General features: G+C 44.8%; 2 protein-coding genes across 13 annotated transcripts in view; one reads left to right on the plus strand and one right to left on the minus strand.

Annotated features, from left to right (window-relative positions):
• Positions 1–1,200: 1,200 nt before the first annotated feature.
• PRPF18 (pre-mRNA processing factor 18) lies at positions 1,201–17,825 on the plus strand. Of its 2 annotated transcripts, XM_027460409.3 has the most exons (11): positions 1,201–1,355; positions 2,571–2,648; positions 2,775–2,801; positions 5,423–5,527; positions 6,783–6,896; positions 8,146–8,292; positions 10,208–10,276; positions 11,227–11,367; positions 11,842–11,913; positions 14,118–14,273; positions 17,140–17,825. In XM_027460409.3, exons 1-11 carry the CDS (start codon positions 1,290–1,292, stop codon positions 17,218–17,220), a joined length of 1,056 nt encoding a protein of 351 aa, XP_027316210.1. In that variant the 5' UTR covers positions 1,201–1,289; the 3' UTR covers positions 17,221–17,825. The 2 variants fall into 2 exon arrangements, with proteins under 2 accessions (XP_027316210.1, XP_027316214.1); XM_027460413.3 differs by lacking the exon at positions 2,775–2,801.
• A 2,168-nt stretch (positions 17,826–19,993) lies between these two features.
• FRMD4A (FERM domain containing 4A) overlaps positions 19,994–24,119 on the minus strand; it is a 348,357-nt gene continuing 344,231 nt past the window's right edge. For all 11 annotated transcript variants that reach the window (XM_072024583.1, XM_072024605.1, XM_072024416.1 and 8 more), the window contains one exon: positions 19,994–23,466. In XM_072024583.1, the coding sequence (XP_071880684.1) occupies positions 23,364–23,466 (103 nt within the window). In that variant the 3' untranslated portion in view covers positions 19,994–23,363. The remainder of the gene's footprint in view (positions 23,467–24,119) is intronic.

Genomic DNA, 24,119 nt, shown 5'->3' on the forward strand with positions numbered 1-24,119 from the left:
GAGGTAAAACAGGGCATGATTTCTAAGCCATACCCCTCCAGCCTGGGGTTAAAAACACCCTTACATTGATGGGCCTTATTGTAGTCTTAATTTTCTGTAAGAAGGAGCCTTAGTGCTCAGGTTATCTAAACCAGGTGGAAAGCCGGTCACAGTGGCAGCCCTCCAAAACAGCTACCAGGGCAAAGGAGTTCACGACGGAGAAAGTGAAAGAATCTGGGAGCACTGAAAGGTGGAAAAAGGCTGGCAGAGCAGGAGCTGCCCTGTGCCCCAGGGTTTAAACCCAGGTGCCCCAATGGTTTTAAATTAAAAGAGAGAGATTTAGATTAGAGGTTAGGAGGAAATTCTTCACTCAGAGGGTGGTGAGGCACTGGAGAAGGTTGTCCAGAGAGGCTGTGGATGCCCCATCCCTGAGGTGTTCAAGAGCAGGTTAGATGAGGGAGATCTAGTGGGAGATCCAGTGGGAGACATCCCTGCCTGTGGCAGAGGGGTTGGAGTTAGATGATCTTTAAGGTCCCTTCCAACCTGAGCCATTGTACGATTTTATGATTTCCTCTTATATGATGAATTTAATTCCACATTTGGCTTTTCTTATCCAGTCTCTGAGGCCTGCTCTGGACCTTTCAGACCTCCCTAGCCACAGGGTAAAAGCAGGTCAGGAGGGGAACAGGACAAATTTCAGGGTCCAGCTCCCTTCTCGCTATCTCTGTGTGTGTCACAGAAGCTGCACGCCCTGTGGCAAGCTAAAAGCAGCTGCGGGTTTCACTTTCACAGGTTCATTTCCAGTAGGTTTCACTTCCCAGGTTGGAAATGTGGAGAAATTTCTCCTCAGAGAGGGCGGTCAGGCATTGAAACCAGGGAGGTGGTGGCGTCACCGTCCCTGGGGGTGTTTAAGGACAGTTGGACGTGGTGCTTGGGGACACGATTTAGTGGGCAATAATGGTGGTAGGGGGATGGTTGGAAAAGGTGATTTTGGAGTTTTTCTCCAACATTTATGCTTTTATTCCGTGACTCAGCCCAGACCTCTCTCAGCCTTTGAGCACAAGGGGGGAACCTGCGGGCTCCCCGCGCTGTCGGCCGCCCTCCTTTGTCTGCCAGGGACCCCCGGGACCCCTTTGAAGCCCCCCGGGACCCCATTTTGAGGTCTCCCCCCACACCTCCAAGGCGCCAGGGGTCGCTGTGAGGAGCTCGGCGGCCCGAGGCCGAGCCCCAGAAGTGACGGCGTTGTTTTGCTTCGGCACCTCCGGCGGAGGAGGAAGAGGAGGAGGAGGAGGAGGTGGAGGAAGGCCGCCATGGACATCCTGAAGCGGGAGATCAGCCGCAAGCGGCAGCAGCTGGAGGACAAGGAGCTGGTGGGGGTGAGGCTGGGGGGGCTTGGGGACACCGGGGGGGGCCTTAGGGACAGCGGCCTTGGAGTCAGGGCCCCGCCTTGTACCTCTGCCTGGGCTGTTTTGGCTGGGGGTTAGGGAAAGGGAGCCCTGCTCTGGACACTCTTCAGGGCCTCGATGTCCTTGTAGTGAGGGGCCCAAAGCTGAGCACAGCACTAAAGGGAGGTTGAGGGCAGCAGAGTGCTTTTGGGAACGGCTGAGTGGGGATTTGGGTGTTAGGGGGTGAAGAGCGGCAGTTGGTGGCTGCTGTGGGTCAGGCAAGGTACAGAGAAGGGAGTAATACTTCATGTTAGAGCCAAAGTTTAATGTGATGTTTTGGGGTTAAAACAATCTTTTGGTCTGCAGCAGAAGTGTACTCGTTAAACACACATTAGGGGGAAATTCTTCACTCTGAGGGAGTTGAGGCACTGTCCCAGGCTGCCCAGAGGAGCTGTGGCTGCCCCATCCCTGGCAGTGCCCAAGGCCAGGCTGGATGAGGCTTTGGGCAGCCTGGGCTGCTGGGAGGTGTCCCTGCCCATGGCAGGGGGTGGCACTGGGGGGGCTTTGGGGTCCCTTCCAACCCAAACCATTTTTTTTTTGGTGACATTGGGAGGCTTTCTGATGACCTCCGTTCACATTTGTCAGTTTGACAGCAGTGGTTGCTCACCTGGTCCAACCTCCCCCTACCACCACTATCACCCCCTAAACCATGTCCCTAAAACTGCAGTTGCCAGCCACAGAGTCTGGATAGTCTCATCAGACACATTTCTTCATAGGTGCACCGATCTAGTATACAGAATGCATTGCACAAAGATGAGTACTGCTGTTCAGTTTATTTAGTGTGAAGTCAACATTTTTAATGTGTTTTTTAAACATCTTTCCTGTACTGTACAGTCTGAGCCTTGTTGTGCACATCTGAAGTGGAGCTTTATGCTACCTGGGACCGTGATCTTGTGTGACAAAGTTTTTTTTTTCTCAAGCACTGGTGACCTCATTGGACTTTTCAGGCCTGCTTATAACTGTGCCATGAAGTCACCCTGTATTGCTGATTTTCAGAGGTGCTCCCAATTTGTGCTTTTTACATGGCACTGCAGCCAGCTCTGTGAAAGGAGGTAGCTGAATTCACCGCATCAAGTAAGGAGGTTCGAGCTGTTTTCCCACAGGTTTCTGAAACTGTAAAATGTTAACGGCTTTCCTCTCTTTTAGGGAAATAAGAAATATTTCAAACGCAGTGAGTTAGCTAAAAAAGAAGAGGAAGCCTATTTCCAGAGATGCGGCTACAAGGTATTGTACTTATTCTTTCAGGAATTTGTGTGTTTTGCTTTGAAGTCTACATTTTATTCTCAACAGTATAAATGTTGTTAATGATAATTGTTGTTCTTTGTTCAATCTGTTAATGTTATACATTAGCCTGTAAATGAGAAGCCACCTGGAGAGGTATGAGTTTCCGAACCCATTTTCAATGCAGGAAAAGATATGCATGACGTACAGCTACTTAAGTTTGTGTTATGGTTTGGCTTTTCCTTTTCTTTCTTTTATTTTTTGTGGAAAGCATGAAGTGGCTTGGGATCAAAGCTTGTCTCCTTTCTTTTTAAACTGTGCTTTTAGGCATGAACACTGGATCTGATATAGCCACCTCCCCCTGTCGAAAAGAATGGATTCACTGTCCATTCAGCTCACTTTCAAAATCTTGTCAAAACGTCCAAAAGAAATCAGTATAGTGTGGGTGCATATTAAAAATACCTGCCAACCCTTCCTACTGTATGGATTTGTTCCTTTGGCCATCAGCCATCCAGCACTGAAAGAGCGCGATGCCGCGTTTGTTTTCTGGCTGGCAAAACAAGCAAACAATTGGTAACGTAGGGTGCACTTGGAAACAAATGAGTGATCTGGAAGGCTTTGCCTCATAAGGGTGTTAGGGAAATAGTTCTCATGTGATGGAAAGAATGCAGTTTTATTTTGTGTGTGTCTGCCTGCCTGCCTGATTATTCTATGTGGATGCGAGGGGGTCTGCATTCTCCTTAGAAAGACAGAGGCTCACTGTCTTGTTTACTGTTCCTGGGCACGGACAGGAACGTTGTTCTCAATTGGACGTGTCGCAGTCGGCGACTTATTCTGAAACCTTGATCCGTTTGTAGACTTATTTGAACACCCGCGCCAAAACGACTTGTGGAACGTGCAGCATATAGTCATGGGGAAGGGGTCTGTGAATGCAGCCGCTCTTCTGAGTTGAAGTGATGGCGTGGTGCTTTGTGAGCATTAGCCTGAATTCTTCAGAACCATGCACAATGGTTAAATGGGATCTCTGTGCTGCTACGAGATGGGTTTAGACTTGAAATGTAACCCTCAAAATGGTTTTAAAATAAGTTGCTTTGTTTAGTAACTCTTCCGAGCCTCCCAGATTTCTGCATTTGCTCTTTACTGCATTAATAAGATGTAGAATATGGACTGATTTCTTTTCCAATTGAGGTGCTTTTCTGCTTTGCTGAGATTTAATAAGTTAAATTCATCTGATTTGCCTGAAAAAGAAAGCGCTGAAACCAAAATAACTGTGGTAAAAATACCACTCGTAACTTGAAGTCCATCTGACAGAACGGACCAAATCTTTTTCCCCAATGCTGCTGTCTCTTTATGATTTCAGGAATGTTTGTAAGTTAAAGTTTGTACCTATCCTTCTGCCACGGGAGTGTATTTCTTTATATAGTTACACGGCTCCGTATTTTCTGTCCCCTGTCCACTCCCCCTCTCCTGCACTGATGGAAGTTTATTTTTCCCCTCCCTTTCTGTGTGAAGCATTGATTTGATTGTCCTTCCCTTGCTCGCTCTGAACACCTGTGATTGTAGGATTGATTTCTGTGTCGGGTAGCATAGCACTGAGTAGAGATTTGGGGCTGAACCTTGGATCTGAAGCCATCGGGGTGGATCCCTGCATGGCCATGGAGCTGCTCAGCCTTGGGAGAATATAAAAGCTACTTTAAAAATAATCTGTCTGGTACAGTCATCAGACTACTCAGCCTGAGTACACACACTGGAAATGACAACGTGCTGTCCTGGCACAAAGAATGGTGTGGGATTAAGTGGGATTATTCCCTATTATCAAGGACAGAAAGGAAATAAATTTTAATAAGTCTCAGAGAAAGCAAGTTATGAATGAGCACTGGAAATGTTTCCTATTATAGGAATATTACAGACAGCAATCTGCTCATGCTATCAGCAGTGTCAAACTTGAGCTTACAGAGGGAACTGTAGTTACATGGCTGCTGTCTCCGAGTTACTTTGATCAAAGGGGGATCTTTTTGCATTATTAAAACATTGAGTAATGAAGAAGGAAAGCTCTGTTTGATTCGGGGACCTTCTTTTAGATGAAAAGAAGTCGTTAATGAGATGCTATCTTTATGAGGAGGTGTAGGTATGTTTTTTTTAAACCCACAAGAAGCTGTGCTCATTTGGCAAGCTTGCTAGGAAGATTTCCTTAAACAAGCACCTCTCGAAGCCCAGCTGAACAGGTACCAAACATTTCAGGCTGACTGGACGTAGCAGCCCCGTTCTCTGTCTGCTCTTGGGTTTTCATTTCTGCCAGTGTGCCCAGGCTTGTGTTTGTGCTACTGCCTGGTGAGCTGGATGAGGTTTAGTGGGCTGAGAGGAGTACCTTTCTGTTTGTTTGCCAGATTATTTTCTGTTTGAGTTGTTCCTCCCAGCTGGGCCATCGCACAGCAGAGCGAATGCCTTCGTGTGGGGATAAGGCAGGGGCAGGAACCAACAGGCAGAGGGTGGGTTTGCTATTTTTGGCACCCGTGCTGACACATGATTGACAGACTGAAGCAGTTGTCCTTTCCGGTTGCAGGTTGCTTCCTGCAACCTGCAGAAGGCTTTGTTAAATACAGACACTTTTAAAAGCTTTTATTGTTCTTTGAAATTCAATTACAGTCAATAAAAACTGAAACTAGAAGCTCGTAGTTGTATTACAATCTGTGTTGCAGAGTTCCTGTACTTTTACATTGTTATCTGTATGTAGGTTTATTTCCATCTGCTTATTAGTAACTGTCTGTTAAATGTAGGTGCAGCAACAGGAAGAGGAGGAGAAGCCACTGACTTCAACAAATCCAGTGCTGGAACTTGAACTGGCAGAAGAAAAATTACCAATGACTCTCTCCAGACAGGAGGTAAAATCCACAATCAAAAGCTGAATTTTTCAAAGTATTTTTTTCCCCAACTTCTCTTTGTAGCCCATAGTTTCTAAATCTTATTTCAGATCAAAATGTAGGAAATTTATCTTGATTTCTAGAAGAAATCCTGAAGCTAGAGCAAATGGTGTGCCCTTTTTCCTTTCTAAGTATAAGAACACCTATGGGAATGTGAATTCACAAAACAGATCTATACCCCAAAGTAGAAGAGAAGCAGGAAATTTAGAAATAATATTAAATATAGAATAAATTATCTGGGAAATACCAGAATTCACAGCTGAGATCATCCAAGATGTCATTTTATCCCCTTAATTTCACAAGACAGTTCAGGTACAGAACTTTTTGTGTGGGCTATTGGTTTCATGTTTCATTTGAGATTTGGCTTGAGATTTTGGCTTGCTTTGATCAAGGTGTGATCCACCCCCTAGTTCTGATGTTTTTGCAAGTTAAACGTTTGCTAGTGTAGGCGAGACACTTGGAGAACTGAGTGAATGAATGAATGTCTCCATGAATTTGGTTGCAATTGTCCAGCTACTCTGCTGGTGTAGTTTGGTCACCAGAATATTTCTTGGTGGGTCACTAAGCCTATTGCTTGGTACACCGAATGAATAATGTGTGTAAAGTCTAAACAGATTCATCAAGCAATGCATGTGCTAAAGATTTGGGAGAATGAAGTTCAGTTCTTGGCTTTGCCCATAACTTTGCAAGTCAGCCAAGGGAGGCTGTTACACCTCAGTTATCCTTAAATCATATTAGATTGTGGGACTTAATATTCGCCAAATGCTTAAGGAAGAGAATTTTCAATGTGCTGGGACAGCGTGCAGCCTTGTTGGGGCGTATTTTATTGCCCCCGACAAGTGAGAGTGAAGGAAACAATCATCAGCTTCCTTTGTGATCTTGGAAATAGTATTTATGCCCTGCCAGCACGATGATTTTTGTGTATTTGTTTAAACAAGTCATAGCAGGAAGAAGTTAGATTATAGGAAACGGCTTGGGGTTTTATGCAAAATTTAGATTGCTAATATTTGGAGTGACCTTTCGCTGAAATAGCGTGGGAATTCTAAATGTAGATTGTAAAGTGTCTGGAACATTTTTATACTGCTTAAAATATCGCCGTTTCCTCTCCAGTCCAGCACAGCTTGTTATTTTAAGCAAAGCAAATAAATCTAGCCTTCAGGATTTTATTTTGCTTCCTTTATGGGTTTGCATAAGGGGATGCTTTGATTCTTTCCAGGTTATCAGGAGGTTACGAGAGAGAGGTGAGCCCGTGAGACTGTTTGGAGAAACAGATTATGATGCGTTTCAGCGGCTGAGGAAGATAGAAATTCTTGCACCTGAAGTGAACAAGGTAACTCTTACTTACTTATTAATGGTGGGATAACCACTGAGGAGTGCTCTGAAAGTTCTGTGCACAAGTAAAACGCCTTATGCTAGCCAGTTCCACCCTAGAAATCTTCTAGGCCTTTTCAGATGACGAAGGGGCCTCCAGGTGGCAGTAAAACCTGAGACCTTTATAAGCAGCAGAGAAGATAGTCACTTACTGTTCACACTAGCCTGTTTGTTCAGGTAAGAAGGAAAACACTCCTGTGTTCCTGGTATGTTAGTAAATTTGCAAATCCCTCTATTCCAGAGCTATCACTTGTTAAGGAAACTTTGTTTTCTTCTTCTTCCATTTAAAGTATCCTTTGGCTTCAGAAATGACTAATAGATATATCAGAGTTTACTGATTTGTTCCTTTTGGCTTAGGAATCGATGAGGTAAGTGAAGAGATGTGATTGGAGTTTGTGTTGCATTTATTATTGACCAGATTTGCAAGGCAGCTGAGAGTGTGAAGCTGTGGATTTTCTTCCATAATTTGGGATAAACTAAACAGTTTGAAAAAATTGTTGCTGGTGCTGCCTAGAAAAGGACAACTTCTACCTGTTCAAGCCCTTTAAAAAAGGCTAAATAGATCTGAAAGTTTTAAAACATAATTTTCCTGACAAAAGCTTCTCTCCCATCATTGTTATCTATGATAAAATTCTTGATGGCAGTAGTAGAAGTATTAGGAAGTAGCAAGGTTTTGTTGGAGTAGGGGATTTTAAACCATCTATATAAAACATTCTGCTTAAATCATTGGTAATAAGGGGAAGCTACGTAACTGTTTCATGTGCCAGCACTCAGGTGTTACTTGTTACAATGCTACTTGCATTCTTTTCAGCTTTTTCAGGGTGAATGTGAAGACTTGTAGAGCTGATGGTGGTTATGCTTTTTGTTCTGTTTGTTTTGGGGTGGCTCAGTGCCTTGCTAGGAGAAAATGTCTTGAAGGAAGTCCTAGAAGTTGATACAGTCCTCTGGGCTCTTCTCGTGAAGCTATGGTTAAAAAGTCTTGCTTCTAGGTGTGAACATTTTATGCACGTGTTTTTTGTAAGGTACTGAAGCAATCCAGAGACTGTTTGTTGAACTCAGTTAATATTCAGACAACAAAATTAAACCCGTGTGTATATTTTTACAGGAGTTGTATGCTCACTGTGACTGTTCTGAACAGTATTTAACTTGCTTGTTGTGTTGTTCTTATTATTTTTTTAAATAAACTAATGATTTCTTATCTTTTCCAGGGTCTGAGAAATGACCTGAAGGCTGCCTTGGATAAGATCGACCAGCAGTATCTGAATGAAATTGTAGGCGGCCAAGAAGCAGGAGATGATGACTCGCAGAATGACTTGAAAGTCCATGAAGAGAATACTACTATTGAAGAACTGGAGGTATGTGATGGATAGAATTTAATTTAGGGAGTTCAGATGTACATGTATTTATTGTTATAATGTGGTGAGAAAGCTTCAAGATTGTTTTCAACATTGAATTTAAGCATTCTAAAAAGTCCTTAAATATGCTCTGTTAGGAAATTAAGGTTGCTAAGCCTTGAATTGCACCCTAGGGCTTACAGTAGACATGTGAAAACTCAAGGGATCGTTGTTTACAACACCTCATCAAAAAAGGGGCAGAGCTTTCTGCAAGGCAAGTGGTGCAGTTAGGATTCTCCTGTAGAGTTTTGAAATTAAAGAATTAAATAAAGAAGTATTACCTGATCACAAATTCTACAGCTTTTCCAATGGGTATTTGAGACGGTGATGAGCTTAGAGCAGATGAATTTTCTTTGTACAAGAAAGATGGACTCTGAAAAACAGATGCACAAAAAGAATGTTTGATATAAAGGCAGTCAGAACAACAAAGTGAAAATTAGAAGCAGGCAGTTAAAGAAAATACAAGTGCAGTGAAGATGTGCCCCAGGAACTTCAGTGCAAATGACTACTGTGCTTTGAAAAAATACTGAAGTATTTGCGTACGTGAGTGCAGAACGAGTGCCATGACATGCACTCAGCACCTGGTATTTCCGGGTGGCATTTGGAAAAGCACATTAACTTGAGCTAAAGACTTTTACCCTTAATCTTCAAACTCTTTGCAGAAGTTAATCTTCTTAATATCCCTCCAAATACGTGTTTAGAAATAATCTGATTTATAACCAAAAGCTGAAATGAATACATTATTAGGAGATAGCTTCGACCTTTTTCTTAGGGTACCTACCAAGAATTCTGGTGTAAAATACCTGTAGTACCAGGAGGGATACCAGTTGTAATGGGGCTGCTTTTAGCAATCTGTTAGTTCTCAAAATATTCCCTTTTTGATGTCATAGTACATCACCTCATTGTTTGAGCCATGAAAGCAGTCTGTATTATTATTTTATTTTTTACAAAGTTTGAAAGCACTGTAGTCTGAGCAGCGCGCTGCTTTCACTGCATTCCCTTGAGCATAGAGGGTTACGCTGAAGGTAGTTCCAAATCTAGGAAATTTTAAAAATAAACTCACTTTGGAAATGTGAGGGAGATGGAAATAAATTATCCAGGTGTATCTACTGGAAAATGTTTCTAGAAATCAACAGTAATATTAACATTTCCAAGGTTTTAACAGGAAGATGGAGTATTGGGATGACATGATAGTGTGGGTTTCTTTTTTTTTATTTATTTTTGGATTTACTCCCTCAATTTCATACTTAAAATTACATGAAATGGTAGAATGATAGAAAGCCCCGGTAAATCAGAGAAGTGAAATAACTTAAGGGGAAAAAAAACAGCAAAGAATTAAGAATTATTAAAAAATATTAAAATTAATTATAAAAAATAATGACTGTGTTCAGCTCTGGAGAACCAGCTTAAGAAGGGCATGGACTTGTTAGAGTGGGACTGGAGGAAAGGCCATGATGATGGTCGGAGGGCTGGAGCACCTGATTTATGATGAAAGGCTGAGAAAGCTGGGATTATTTCACCTAGAAAAAAGAAGGCTGTGGGGAGACTTTATAGTGGCCTTCCAGAACCTAAAGGGGGCTACAGGAATAACAGGGGGACTCTTTTCAGGGAGCATAGTGAGGAGTAATGGTTTTAAGTAAAAAGAGGGTTGATTTAGATTAGCTATTAGGAAGATCAGACATTATTTGACTTAAATTTTTATTAGATTACTGAGTGCCAGTAAGTTACATAGCTGTATCATTCCATTTCCTAGCTAGTGTTTGGGTTTACTGGTGGGATATTTTACAGTTCACACTGCGGTGAATCATGCTCTGCTATGGTGGTGGAAAATATCTAGACAGTGTGGAAATCATTGCCTTTTTGTCTCCTGTTCTAGGCTTTGGGAGAATCCTTAGGACGGGGTGATGATCACTATGACATGGACATCATAACGAAATTCTTGAAGGTAAGCTACTCCAATAGATCAATTATTCTGTAGCTCTGACATACCTTTTACTACTATGCAGATACATTTATTTGGTGAGATTCCAGCTGCTTGGAGAGAGAAGTTTTCATTGTGCTTTTTTTTTTAAATTAAATTATTATTATTTAATACTTCGCTTTCCGCTGCCTTGGTTAGTCACAGTGGAGACTTCTGTGAGACCTGGGAAAGAGCTGTTGGGAGAGCAAAATCTGGTTCTACTTTCCCAGACAAAATAAATATGGTTTTGATTTCCGCATGATGATTGGGGCAGTTGGATGGAATTGCTTCTATGTGCCACGTTAAAAACTCAGAAGGAGTCCCCACCTGCCTTCCCTAGGAGCAGTGCAAATTAAAATGAAATGTCCCCTGGTGCTGCTTTGTGAAATAAAAGAACTTAGTGGCAAGTCTGCTGGCTTTGCTGAGGAAGCAGGTTCAAGTGGGTAGTACGAAATTGTTTCCTTGTTTCCTGTCAAGAAGCCTGCATTGTCTCTCATCTGAGTCATTTGCTCTTTGTGTAACTAATGTGATTATCAGCAGCCACAGCAAGAGTTGAAGCTTTTGTTTGTGTAAATCGGATAAGTTGGCATTTTGGTAAAGTTCAGGCTGGGCAGGCAGACAAAGGTTTTCTGGGTGGACAGAAAGGTTTTTCTGGGTGGACCATTTTCAAAAATGGTTTTCTGGGTGGACAGAAGGTACATTTGGCAAGTTTGTTGTAGTGTGTTGAATTTTTACTTCAACACTTCAGGCTTCTTCTCACAAGTTGAGAACCCATTCCTCCATGCACATCCCTCTGAAAGAGGATTTTTGCCTCTTTAATTCATTTTTCTCTCCAAAATACTCATTTTGCTGTGTTGGCTTAAACCACGGTTCCCATCTGCTTTGGTGAGGTGGTCACCAGATGGCACTGTGACACAAATTTGCTCCTTGTGCAGTTTCTTCTCGGTGTCTGGGCCAAGGAGCTGAACGCCAGAGAGGACTACGTGAAGCGAGGAGTCCAGGGGAAGCTGAACAGTGCCACCCAAAAGCAAACAGAGTCCTACCTGAGGCCTCTCTTCAGGAAGCTTCGGAAAAGGGTGAGTCACTTGTCAGTGTCACCATCCTCTAAGACTTATTTAGCTGCTGCTTTCAAACCTCACAGTATTTAGTGCCTTTTCCCGAGGTTCCTGTTCCTTCAGCTGAAGATGAGAGGAGGAGTGCGTTGGTTGGGGTTTTTGTGGCTGGAGCCCATGACCCCCAGTTCTGCCCTTTTTATCTCGACCAGTGAATTCTTCTGCCTACCCACTGCTCTTCCAGGTGTTGCTTTATGTACCACTTGTTCAATCCCAAAGAACTGGGATTGTGTTTTTGCAATTTGCCACTAGCTACTAGATAGAACCACTTAACCTCTCGTGCTTCAGATCCACCAGCTAAATAAGGAAGATGTTTTCCTTCATTAAAGTCCTCAAGCTGGGGTGCTAAACTTCGTCTAAATGCTGAGTAGGATGATTTTCCTGAGTTGAATATTTGAAAGTAAAGCTGTCTTTTTTTTTTTTTAACTTCTCCTGCAGACGCTTCCTGCAGACATCAAAGAATCAATAACAGATATTATTAAATTCATGTTGCAGAGGGAATACGTGAAGGTATGTTTGTACTCCCCCCGTGTGTTTAGGCTGGCTGGTCTTAATAGATTGGATTTGTACTTCAGCATCTCCCTTTTTGCATCTTGAAGATACATAGCTGGAAATGCACACAACGCATGTTCAAATAAAATGATAAATGGCTCCTAAAGGTTAGGTTGCAGATAGTGTTTGATCCACGGTCTGTCAGAAGGTCTTTTGATGGTGAAACTGCAGAGCTTGCAGGCACAAACACAGTTCTTCTCAGGTTATATTAAATTGCAGAGGAATACTGAGCTGGAAATCTGATACAGTAAGGTTAAATGAAGGCATTGAATTCACGGTAATGGGATGTTGATTAATTAATTAGCAATTAATTGAGGTGAACTGAGGTATTGAATCTGAGACACTGTCCCTTTCTTTGGCCATACTCACATTAGTTGGTCTGGTAAGATTGAGGCAAACTAATGAAACATTCCTGGACAAAGTCTGCTTTTAGGGAGGAGGCAAAAGTGCTTCACACAAATTTAGAGGGAGCATCGGGCCTTCAGAAGAGGAACTCAGCTGCTGATAGAGTTTGCTTAAGCATCCAGAGGAAATTTAGCTTTGTTTTACCTTTGGTCATCTCGTATTTCTTAGTAGACTTGTGAGGACTTGGGGAAATTTGTCTAGTAAGCAAGCAAACCTGCTTTGTTATTGAAAAAAAATTGAGATGGCCTAAGGCAAGTTTAATCCAAATCGTTTTAAAGTAGAACCAGAAGTGTGGGATGTGTGATAGTGGGGTTTTGTTTTGGGGCATTTTTTTTTTCCGTTGGCTGTCATCATTATGTTGAAATTGCTGAAATTGCCTTTCTGATGCCTCCCCAGTAAAGCAGCGAGTGTGCAGGAATGCAGTTTATCTCCTAGGTTCATCACCTGTGCTCCTCTGTCCCACAGGTGCCTGGCTGTATGTAAACTCCACAGACTCTGATTTAGGGGGAGGCTGAGTACATATTTGGAAGTGTTTTTCTTTAATGAGCCTAATGAGCCTTGTGCTTCTAAAGATCCTCATATTCTTTTCTGTTTTGTTTCCTCAGAGACTTACTTCTCATCTCTTTCTACCTCCTGTTATTGTGTGTTTTAGTTCTTATTTTTTTGCTTTGTGCAGCCTGGCAAATGCTGTCAGCCCCGATTTCTTACGGTTTTGTTAGGTGACACGCTGCAAAGATTTAACTTTTGAAATCCACCTGCGATGGCAGGCAAATGGCAGAACGCAAGTTGCCCACTCAACCTTAATTAACCTTGTTGTGACAGTTCTGGAAGAATCTTTAATTGCATGCTCACATACCATGTTTCATTACAAAGCCATACAGCAGTCAGCAAGCAGGTGTTTGACTAAGGCTGTGCCTCTGAACAGTGCCAAATGTGAAGAAACTGCACGCACTGGTCATGCTTGCAACTTCTTACGGTGTAGTCTCTGGGAGATGATAAATGAACTCCTTATCAGTGAGCCTTACAGCTCTTTGCTAATAGTGGAGGAATGTCCTGCTGAAGCTGTGTGTGTGTCTGTCCCCCTCACTTCCTGGTGCTCAGATGCCATGCTGCTTTTTTGTCCATGCTTTGTGCCTTTCACCCTTTTCTTTTTGTGCCTTTCTCCCTTTCTTTCTGCTTATCTTCCCTTATGCTTTATTCCCTTTCTTCCCCAGGGCTGGTGCCTGCCTCAGCTTTATGTTAAGAAATGGGGTTGCTGTCTTCATGGGGAGACTGCAGAGTCATTCAGTGCTGCTGGGCCGTTCATAAACAGGGTTACAAATGTGCTTGTTTGACCCAGTTTTTTAGAGAACTGGTTCTCGGTCTCTTTGCAAGCTAACCATTCTTCCTGACAGCTGCTGCTTTAGTCTGGAACCAAAATAGGAGAGGTAGGAAAGGTGATTGCAGCAGAAACAGGAACCTGAACAGGCTGAGGTGAAAATAATCCCAGGAATCTTTAGATTTTAGTAAGTAAATATTAGTAAATAGCATTCAGTGCCTTCTTTTATCACCTATTAGGTAAAGTCTGTAGTCCTTGCTTACCTGAGAGTTCAAGTGAATCATGTTAGGAAGGTGTCGTGTAAAAATTGCTTAATACCATGCAATGAAACCTGATTCAGAGAGGCTGGAATGTGTTTACAGCAATGCAAAGACACTCAGAAAACCCTTCTAATGCCATTTCTCATTTTGCTAAGTGTGTGTGTGCTGTGTTTCTTCAGGCAAACGATGCCTACCTTCAGATGGCGATTGGGAACGCTCCCTGGCCTATCGGGGTAACCATGGTCGGCATCCACGCTCGAACGGGTCGTGAAAAGATTTTCTCCAAGCACGTAGCCCACGTTCTCAACGATGAAACTCAGAGGAAATATATTCAGGTAATGGTAGCTTTGGAAAGCCAACAAATTTTGAAGTTAGGGGATCCCTGAGAGGTTCACAGTTAAAAGTGATGGGGTAAAAACATCCCAGAACAGGCGGTGTGACATCTATTTAATAGGTAATTCACCCCGGACCTGCATCATCTTTGGTGCTGGCCGAGGAATGAATGTCTTAACGCTTAAAGCTTTCATGTCTAATGCTTGTAATCCTGTATTAACACCAAAGTAACTGTGACCACATGCGTTATTCTCCTCCGTTCCCTCACTGCTTAACTTAAGGTTTTAACATCACTGGAGTTTGATGCTCCTGTTGTGCTGCCTTTAACCACGAAATACAGCCCTCCTGCCTAGTGCTGCAACTAGATAATTGCTTTCATTTCACAAACACCTCTCTTTAGTGGTGTGGGCTCAGAATTCCAGGTTTAATTCCTTCTCTTCCTATTCATACTCCTGTAAGGAGCTTCTGTTAGTTGTGGCATTAATCGTAGTGCTGTTTTTTTCTCCGGCCTTTCAGTGCAGTGGGTCATCTCTCCTCAAACTGGTAAATGTATTTGCCTTTTGCCAGTTACAGTCTCAACAATCTAAAGTCTTTCTGGCTTCACTCTGAAGCCTAGGAGCAGCATCACAGAGCTCGGAGCCACTGACAGGAGAGGTTTACACAAACACCTTCCTGCTGCGGCACAAGGACTCCCACTGCAACTTCTGCAGATGCCTGCTAGTTGATTGCTTGCAAAATACAACTTCCCCTTCTATCTCCACTCTCTTTTTGAGGCTACAAGTATAACCTTTGATTTATCTTCAGCTCGAGTTTTTAATATCACAACCTGAGGAAATACTGTTGTGAAGTCAGGAGGAGCTCCAGATGTTTACAGAGCCAACAAATCAAATTTGATCGATTCTTTTGCAAGGTGAAAACTGATGTGCAGGTTACACATCTTCAGAGACAGGCTCTGCTTAGTTTAATACTTGCTGGGAGTTATCTAATGGATGAAGTAGCTTGTATAGACTACATAGTTTTTTGTTAGGCTATGTTAAAAAAAAGAGATTTGGACTGTGAAAGAAGGTTGTAGTGGACCTCAGCATGGTTCTAATGGTTCTTCTCTAATTTTGGTGAATAATTAACTCTCTGTGCCCATTTACCACTCTTCTAGCAGTAAGATCTCAACTCTGTAGTGTTTTTTGATCTCTCTTAACATACCCTCTGGAAGATACAACATACATGAATTCCCCGATTTGTCCCTTCTGTCCTGAAAGTGCATCCATTGGTGAAGGAAATCTTCACGTTCATCTCCCCACTGTGAGTTCTCATCAATACTCCTGAAGTACACAACCTACAGAGCTGATACAAAGTTGGTTTTCAACATTAACGTTCTTCTTGTTGGTTTTAAATGCAAGGGCTTACTCAGCTGCTCTGCTTCAAACAGAGCACGTGGAGTATTCTTGGTGCTCCCAGCAGTGAAATTGGGATCAGGTTAGCTTGATGCACAACGAACCTGCAATCAACATCCCAAACAGCGAGTCTGTACGCTGCTGGGACATGCTTTTGCCTTTTCAGTGCAGGCAGGAGTCTGGAAAACATCTTCTGCTTAATCGTTTTCTTTACAGCGAGGAGCTGTCTCACAGATGGAGGATATAACGACAGGCACGTGACTGCTGCTGTGGAGTTAGTGTCGTTGCAAAATTACACTGCTACCACAGCAGCTCTCCTTCTTTTTATTAGGCATCTATGTATGACTTGAAAGAAAAAAGCCACAGGAGTTCTGTCAGGTTTTTTGGCAATCGATGCTTTAAAAGCATTAGAGAAAAAATTCCCCGTTCTGCCTTTCTTCTTGATTACTTCTTAAGCTTGCCTCCACTGCGCAGGGCAGGGTGGGTGATGATATGGGGAGGAGTGACACCTCTGCTCGCAAGACATTCAGTTTCTAAAGAAACCTGGTTCTTCTCCTTAGTTGTGCAGCGTGTTTTGGTGTCAGAAGTGGCTTTTTGCTCTTATAGAACTGTTTTTCTTTTAATAATCAGGGTTCTTTTAAGTATCATTTATTGCGGTAATGCTGTTTTCCACCTTGATGCTGAAGAGGGATTAAAGCATTTCTGTGACTCCTCACTATGTAAACATATCGTGAAGGTTGAAATTTCCAATTGCTTCGGTTATAGAATCACAAACTCCTCCAATATTGGAAATCCTAAAATCAGCTAGGTAGGAAAAGACCTTCAGCATCATCAAGTCCAACCATCAACCTGACCTACCGAGTCCCATCACTAAACCGTGTCCCTCAGCGCCACGTCCACACCTCTCTTGAATACCTCCAGGGATGGGGACTGCACCACTTCCCTGGGCAGCCCATTCCAATGCTTGACCACCCTCTCTGTGAAGAAATTCTTCCTAATTTCCAATCTAAACCTATCCTGGTGCAACTTGAGACTGCTTCCTTGTGTCCTATCACTGGTCACCTGAGAAAAGAGACCAACACCTCCTCTCTGCACACACTCCAGCAGCTCCACCTCCTTCTTGCAGTGAGGGCCCCAAACCTGAACACAACATTTGAGGTGCACAAGGGGACGATCACTTCCCTGCTCCTGTTGACCAGCGCCCCCAGGTCCTTTCCTGCTGGGCAGCTTTCCAGCCTCTCTTCCCCCCGGGTGTTGTGCCCCAAGCGCAGCACTTGGCCTTTAGCCTTGTTGAGGATATTTGTAATATTTAGTACTTTGCAGGGAGAAAGGTTAATAAAAATGGAATACCAATCGAATAAAAACCAGAACAGCAGCCATTTGTTTTTAATTCTTCACGTTAAGCTGAGCAGTCACTGTAGCCTGTTTGACAATGGCAGTTTTATTACAGAATTGTCCTTGTTTTGTTGATTCCCAGGGGCTGAAGAGGCTCATGACCATTTGCCAGAAGCACTTCCCAACAGACCCATCGAAGTGTGTGGAGTACAATGCTTTATAAGGCTCTCTGCAGGCCAGGCGTGACTCACATTTTGATCTCCAAGATCCAGGGAGAGCGGAAGAATCGGAGCAGTTTGTGCTTGAGCACCGACAGAAACTTCGTGCGGGCTCTGCAGAAAACCCATAAAGCAGCAGATTTATCTACAGCTTCCTTTCAATACGCCCCACTTCTGTAGATTCCTTTTTAGGTCTATTCTTTATGCTGAACAGATCCTAAACAGATCCTGTACACGGCAGAGGAGCTTCTGAAGGAGGGATGACCATGACTAGGGGGTGTTGACTGTGCCCCTTGCTTTTATTTCAATTTATTATTCGGGGAACTGCATAGACCGAGCTCAGCCTCGCTGTTGTATCCTAGAGCTTTAGGTGAGACTCAGCCCCGCCAGGGCTGGATGTTGGAGGTTTTTGGCAGCTTTCCCACTGGAGGCTGATGTGGGTAGATGATTAGAGGGAAGCAGTCAAAGCTGAATCTCGGTTGTTTCTGTAAATATGAAGACTTTCATGGCTAATCTTTCATGTGGTATTTATCAGGAAAAAAAAAAGGTTTATATATTTCTCAGCTGAAAAATACAGCCACTTGCAGTGGAAAGAGTTTTTGATCTTGAACACATCTGATTTGGCTTTTTTTTTTTTTTTTTGTAATGGCATTTTTAATATAAACCTTCTGGGCTTGGGGGAAGTAATCTTACGGCTCTTGAGGCTTTCAAATCCTGTTTTTATACATCTGGAGAAAATTTCGGTCCACGGGGCATCTCAGAGAAAACAATTAGGACCTCCCATGACCAGGTACAGTTGAGTAGCAGCCGCAGCACTTTGCCGTTGTGCATCTTGTCTGGGAACGGGCAGGAATCTTACAGCTTCTGAGCTCTAAATCTGTGTGAGCAGTGAAACACCGACAATTTTTAGTGGTGCATCTTGAAAGTCTAATCTGAAATCCTATGTTTTTTGTAATTACAAGAACAGCAGCACCTCCGCAGCAGTGTTAAGGTGGGTGTTCCTTCTCATAAAGAGGCCTTTTGGGACGTAAAGTCAGGCTCCAAACAAACTGCTGAGTAACTGGGGTTAGCATTTGGTAGCTTGTGGTGGCTTTTCTGAGTCATCTGGTGCTCCCCACGTCCCCTGGCACGGTGAGACGCGGTGCTGGGGACTGGGGGAGCGTCTGGGGGAGCTGCTGAGGTTCTTCTGGGGGCTCTCCGGGTTCTCGAGGGCTGTTTCAGACGTTGCAGTCTGGAGTGTCTGACCCCAAAGAAAATGTCAAGAGCTTAAACAGTTGAGAAGTAATAAAAACGAGGCTGACAAGATCTAACTGGAGCCTGGGGAGGGCTCTTTGGGGAGCAGACGGGGATTTGTGGGGAGAAGCTGGGCAGATGTCAAGAGCGTGGAAGGGTTTCATTAACATCAGCATCTGGGGATTTTTCTGCAGCGTACAGAGGTCCTTCAGAGGCATTATTACAACAGGAAACGTTTACAACACCGCAACTTTATCCCTCTCCCCGCCCAGATGATTTCCTGAGCCGTTTCTAAATCTTTAACCTGACCTCGAGTCCTGAACTCTTTAAATAATTGCGAGACGATGCCGTCCCTTGTTGAGAAGAGCCATAATTTCCTCGGAAAGTGCAGCGAGGGAGTAGCCAGGGGATGGTTTGGGGAGCGCTGTAACATTTGCTTTAGTGGGAACTGGATTCCTCAGGGCCTCTATAATAGCATTAGTCTGACTTTTTTTCCCCCCTCCCACTCTTGAGCTAATTACTGAAGAGCAATTTAATGGCACCCCGAGCACTGGCTTGAACAGGGATGCGCCTCCTGTAGGGACGGGATTTCGGGTTTGGAACGTTTGGGGCTAATCAGGTTTAAGGAATGCGATTTGAGCAGCGTGTCTGCTCGCGGACAGTCCCTGAAATGCAGCCTCATGGCTCGCACAAGCCCCGTGGCAGCAGAGCTTCATCCCCCTGCAATTTGTGGAGTGGCTCCACACAGGGAACCGAGGCAAACGAGCGCGTTCTCACGGCGCTTCCATCCCCGGGGGATGGCGGAGGGGAGCAGTGTCAGGGCTGCTGCTTCTCATCGTCGGTCTGAGGCTCTGTGCAGCTGGAATGCCCCAAATTGCAGCGACCAGACCCGGCCCTGCTGGCTAATAGGGCCTTCTAACCAACCGGCCAGCCCAAACCCCAAAGACTTGTCCCTCTGGGCTTCTCCAGATGTTTGTTTCTGATAATTTTCGCCTTAGCCGGAAACAATTCTGCTGAATCCGATGACTCGTAGCCTGGGGCTGAAGTCATGCGTTCCCCATGGAAATGTCAGGAGTGTTTTTAGGACTTTTTTTTTTTTTTTTTTTTTACTGCCCCCGGCCGTGCGTTACGGCTCCCCCACCCCTTCCCACAGCTGGAAGGGGCCGCCTGATCCCATACAGGCTCCCGCAGTGTGGGCTTTCTGCCTTGTGTCCCTGTTCCTGCGAGTCGTTACGTGCCTGTAGTGCCTTGTTTGCTGCTTGTAATGCCAGAAGGGGCCAGGAGGGCCCCTCCTGCAGCGTTAATTTTGGTTATTCCCAGTTACCCGTCCATCCCCAGAGCCCAGCGCGCGAGAGAGCGCTTCGGGTGCAGCCAGCAGGGATCTGCTGAGCCCCGAATCCCATAGGGTCTGTACAGGGCTGGGTTTTTGGGGGAATACTCAGCACTTTTTGCAGCAAAATTTGTGGTTCCCTGCCCAAAACCCTGCAACTGTGTGAGTGTCCGCACCCCGCGGTGGCCGCGCGCAGGAAGGATCAGTGCCGAGGCTCATTTTGAAAATGCTTTAATAAGGAAGTGTTGACAACACCGTTCTGCAAAATGTAAAGGTAACTATACAAATTCTTAATACAAAAAGAATAAATTAAAAGCAGATCTCCTTTAATTCTGCAGCTTTTTCTACAACATACAGATTTTTGTCCTTGGTTACAATTGAACGGAATCCAGTAAAATCATTTTACATGCTCTAAAGTCAATTTCAGGAGAGACCTAATTTTTTTTCTTTTTTTTTTTTTTTTGTTGTTTTTCCTTTTTTTTAAACTAGAGAGTCCATTTTACACAACTCGTAATAAAACTATTGACATTAATATATATGTAAAACTTTACACCTAGTTAACTAAGCAGTAACTGGTCATCTGATAGCACCTGAATGGGGGGTCGGCTATGCCCGGAACTAAAACTAAGACAGAGTGAAAACGAATGGGACTGCTTCAACATTTCCAACACGCGACTGCATATAAGAGCATTTAAAAATAAACCCTGCCTCGCAGCAGAGCCAGGGGCACAGATATGTCCCGGGCTGCTGGCTGAACAGGGGTAGCTTCGGACATGGAGACTAAGAAATTGTGGCTTTATGTCGGATGGAGCCTGGAAAAATAATTAAAAAAAAAAAAAAAAGGTAAAGGAGGGGTTAAGTTGGTAGTCAAGTGCTTGTATATAATAGCTATGTATATACCCCTCCGTGTTATACTTAAATATGTTAATCCCACATGATTAACATTTTATGTACATTTGTGTTTAATTGAATTGAGCTAAACAGTAAAACCTGTTTTACTTAATCTGTCTTTACTACCAGACTGGCTGCTCACGTGTGCCTTGATTGCAAAACAGAAAAGCAGAACACAAAGCTAAACTCAGTCCGTTTCTAGAAAGCTTCTTCTCTACTCGAGCCTGTTCGCAATTCAGGCTAACCGTTTATTTCTTTTTTTTGTTGTTTTTTTCCTAATTTCAGGGCTGCCACCTCTTAACCTTTGCTGCAAAACTGCAGATCTGGGCTTGGAGGAATGAGTGTGTCTTCCTGCAGTGCCCAGAGGCCTCATAGTGCCGCTGTTGTTGAATTCTTTTTAATTAAAAGAAGGTACACAGAAAAAAAAAAAAACAACAACAAAACCTGAAACCACTTAACCAGGGAAATTAAAAAGAAAACAGACAGTTGCTCAGAGCCCCTCAAAATCCGTGGGCTGAATTACCTGCTGCTGCTTAATTTGGTCCTCACTTAATCCTTTCATTTTACCTCCAGAATCTTACCAGCGCATGCCAGCGATTGGTGCCAGCTCCTACCCAGCTCAAAATCCAGTTAGGAGCTCACAATAATTCCCATGCTAAAGACCCCAGAGCAGAGAGGGATGTTAAAATAAAACAGGATTTTGTTCCAACATCCAGGTAAGGGGTGTGATCTCACGGCCGCCTGCTGGGTCTTTGTGCAGGTCTGGGAGCACGAGGCTTGCGTGGCTACCTTTAAAAACCTCTTGCCAGTGTTAATTAATTATTATTATTATTTCAGAGGGTTAAGTCATTTATGCTTCATGTGTGGACATTAAAGAGCTTCCTTCCTGGCTCTGGACAAATAGCTCAGGTGTTTCTGCCCAAGCAGCCCAGTGGGCGAGGGCTGGGGAGCGAAGCCCACATTTCTTACACCTATCGGGGAAAGGAATTAGCACGAGCAGCTTGCGGGAATTTTTAGAAACCCCCTCACCTTGCCAAATCTAATTAGGAAGAACCCATTCTCTTTCGAAAGCCTGGAATGCAGTTTTCCAGCAAGCTTCATACCAAAAGGTGTGGCAGCCCCCGAGTCGCGGGGTTTCGTTCTCAACTCCTCGCCCTCCTCGTGTCTGGTAGATGCTGTTGCTCTTGGAACACGCGCACGCACACTCACACTTCTGTTTTGTTTTTTGTTTTTGTTTTTTTTTAATTATTTTTAAACTAAAGCTAACTTCAGTTTCTGCTTTTCGCAAAGTAACCCCCCTCCAGCCGTTCCTGTAATGCCTTTCCCATAGGAAATCATCGTTTGCACGCGCCAACGGGGGGCAGGGACCTCCCCCCCGTCTAGTGGCAATAAAAACAGCATAGCACCGCAGTGAAGGCTAGACGTGCCAGCTTCGACATCCACCGAGAGAGAGAGAGAGAGAGAGATTGTGCACTGGTTCGTTACAAAAGTGTCTTTGAGGCCTTTTAAAGTTCCATGGCTTGACATGTATAAAGCATTGCTCCAAAGTACGTGTAAACTTGCAGCTTCTTCCACGACTCTCGCGGCCGATTTCCTTCTGGTAGCAGGCGGCAGGTGCCCGGCACCTCCTGTCCTTCCTTCTCTTCCTTGGGGCTGCTTCTTGCCCCGAGGAAATCCGCAAGCCCTGCTGCTGCTCCCCGCCTGGTGCTGAGCCCTTTGCTACACCGCTCGGTTTGCCGGTCGCGCTTCCGTGCGGAGCTCCATCAGGATTTATTGGCTGTGTCTGCTTGGAGAATTTGGCAATTTGGATCTTCATCGGAGTATTGGGAAAAAAAAATAAAAAAATCACCCCCACCCCAACCTCGCTAGGTGTTGGTAAGGAATCTGTGCCGGTCGCAGAGCTGTGCTGAGTCACAGCACTCGCCTCTGCTGTAATTAATGCCTCTGTGAACCTCGTTTGCCCGCTGTAATTGCAGCTCATAGATGCTGTGCTACCAGCCCAGACCTCCAGTGGGTCTTCGGCACGTGGGGTTTGGTTGCTGCTGTCAAGATGGGCTCAAAGAAACGAAGGAGAAGCTGCTCGCCAGGAGGTGCTCGTGGCTGGCGTCGAGGCGAATGAGATGCTCCCGGAGCAGGGCCCTGCTGGACAAACTCACCCCGCTGACGTGGGTTCGGTGATTTTGGGCAGCGCAGACCTGATTGTGGCACTCTGACACATCTCTGAAGTGTCAGGATTTCACTTTTTCCTTAAAAGAAGCGTTTTCAAGGAGTATTTCTCAGCTTCTGTCCTGTTTTGTGTCAAACCCACCCCCCACCCCGTTGAAACCGATGCTGTGTTGGCTTCGGATCGCAGGTCATGGACGTCTTACTGCTGGTACGTGCCACAGAGCAGTAAGATTTGTTTCCATCGTTTAGAAGGAAAACCAGCTTTTAAATTGCCGACTGGCTGCTCCACGCATCCGCTGCCCTGCGGGCTCCGGGAGGGACGAGCAGCAGTCTGGCAAAGGGAGGCGCTGCCGCGGTCGTGGTGGATGTCTCGGGGCCAAATGTTACCGAAATGTCGAATTGCATCGTGAGAAAAGTGCTTAAAGAGTTGAAGCTGGTGCTGGGTGACAGTGCATCTGGGTAAGGCAAATGAGAGGCAGTGAGGTGAGCTCCGAATGGCGTCGATGGGATTCGCTTGAGGTCAGGGGTTCACACTAGAGTCCCAGGCTTGGCTTTTTCCTGTCCATACCACTGGACGTCTGCTAGTTCTGGATAGAGGGGAGGATCCAGGAAACAGCTATCGGTGTAGCTCCTGCGGGAGAAAGGGAACTGGGTTAGGGGCAGCCAGGGCTCGCAGAAAGCATCGGGCTGCGGGTGGGGAGGATCTCAGAGCCCATCTTTGGGGTGGAGGCTCCGCATCGCCCGGCAGCCCCGGGGTTACGGGGTAGGAACAGCAAAACCGGGTGGCGAGGGAGAGGCGTGCTGGGGGGTAGCCCACATTTTGCCTCAAGTAGCCCGGTTCTCGTCTCGCAGCACCTCTCGTGGCAAGCTATGGGGTCATTTGCCACATGGCTTTTTGGTTGCTTGCACAGAGCCCGGGAGGGATTTCAGGGGAATTTGCTCTCCAGGCTCAGATCAAGGTCGGCTCCCAGCTTAGGCTGCGGAGCTCCTTGCCTGGAGAAAACCCTGAGGTCAAAATATTGTTGAGATGGAGGGAACCTGAGCAAGGCCAACCCCTGCTGCCCCTTAAAGAGCCTTTTGTCTCCCAGCTCCGTGCCGGAGCTCTGTGGGTTAGCTCTAGAAAGCCAGGCTTGAAATACTCGCCAGATGCCAGCTGTGAATGGCTGCAGATTCAAACGAGAGTGCCAGACAGTGGCTGCAGTTTAATTAAAACAGACTAACTGGGAGGGTTTTTTGTTCCCTCCACCCTTCCCCCTCTGTCTTCCCACAGGAAGCGGGCCAGGG

The sequence above is a fragment of the Anas platyrhynchos genome, chromosome 1 (genome assembly GCF_047663525.1).
Source record: "Anas platyrhynchos isolate ZD024472 breed Pekin duck chromosome 1, IASCAAS_PekinDuck_T2T, whole genome shotgun sequence".
NCBI classification, from domain to species: domain Eukaryota; kingdom Metazoa; phylum Chordata; class Aves; order Anseriformes; family Anatidae; genus Anas; species Anas platyrhynchos.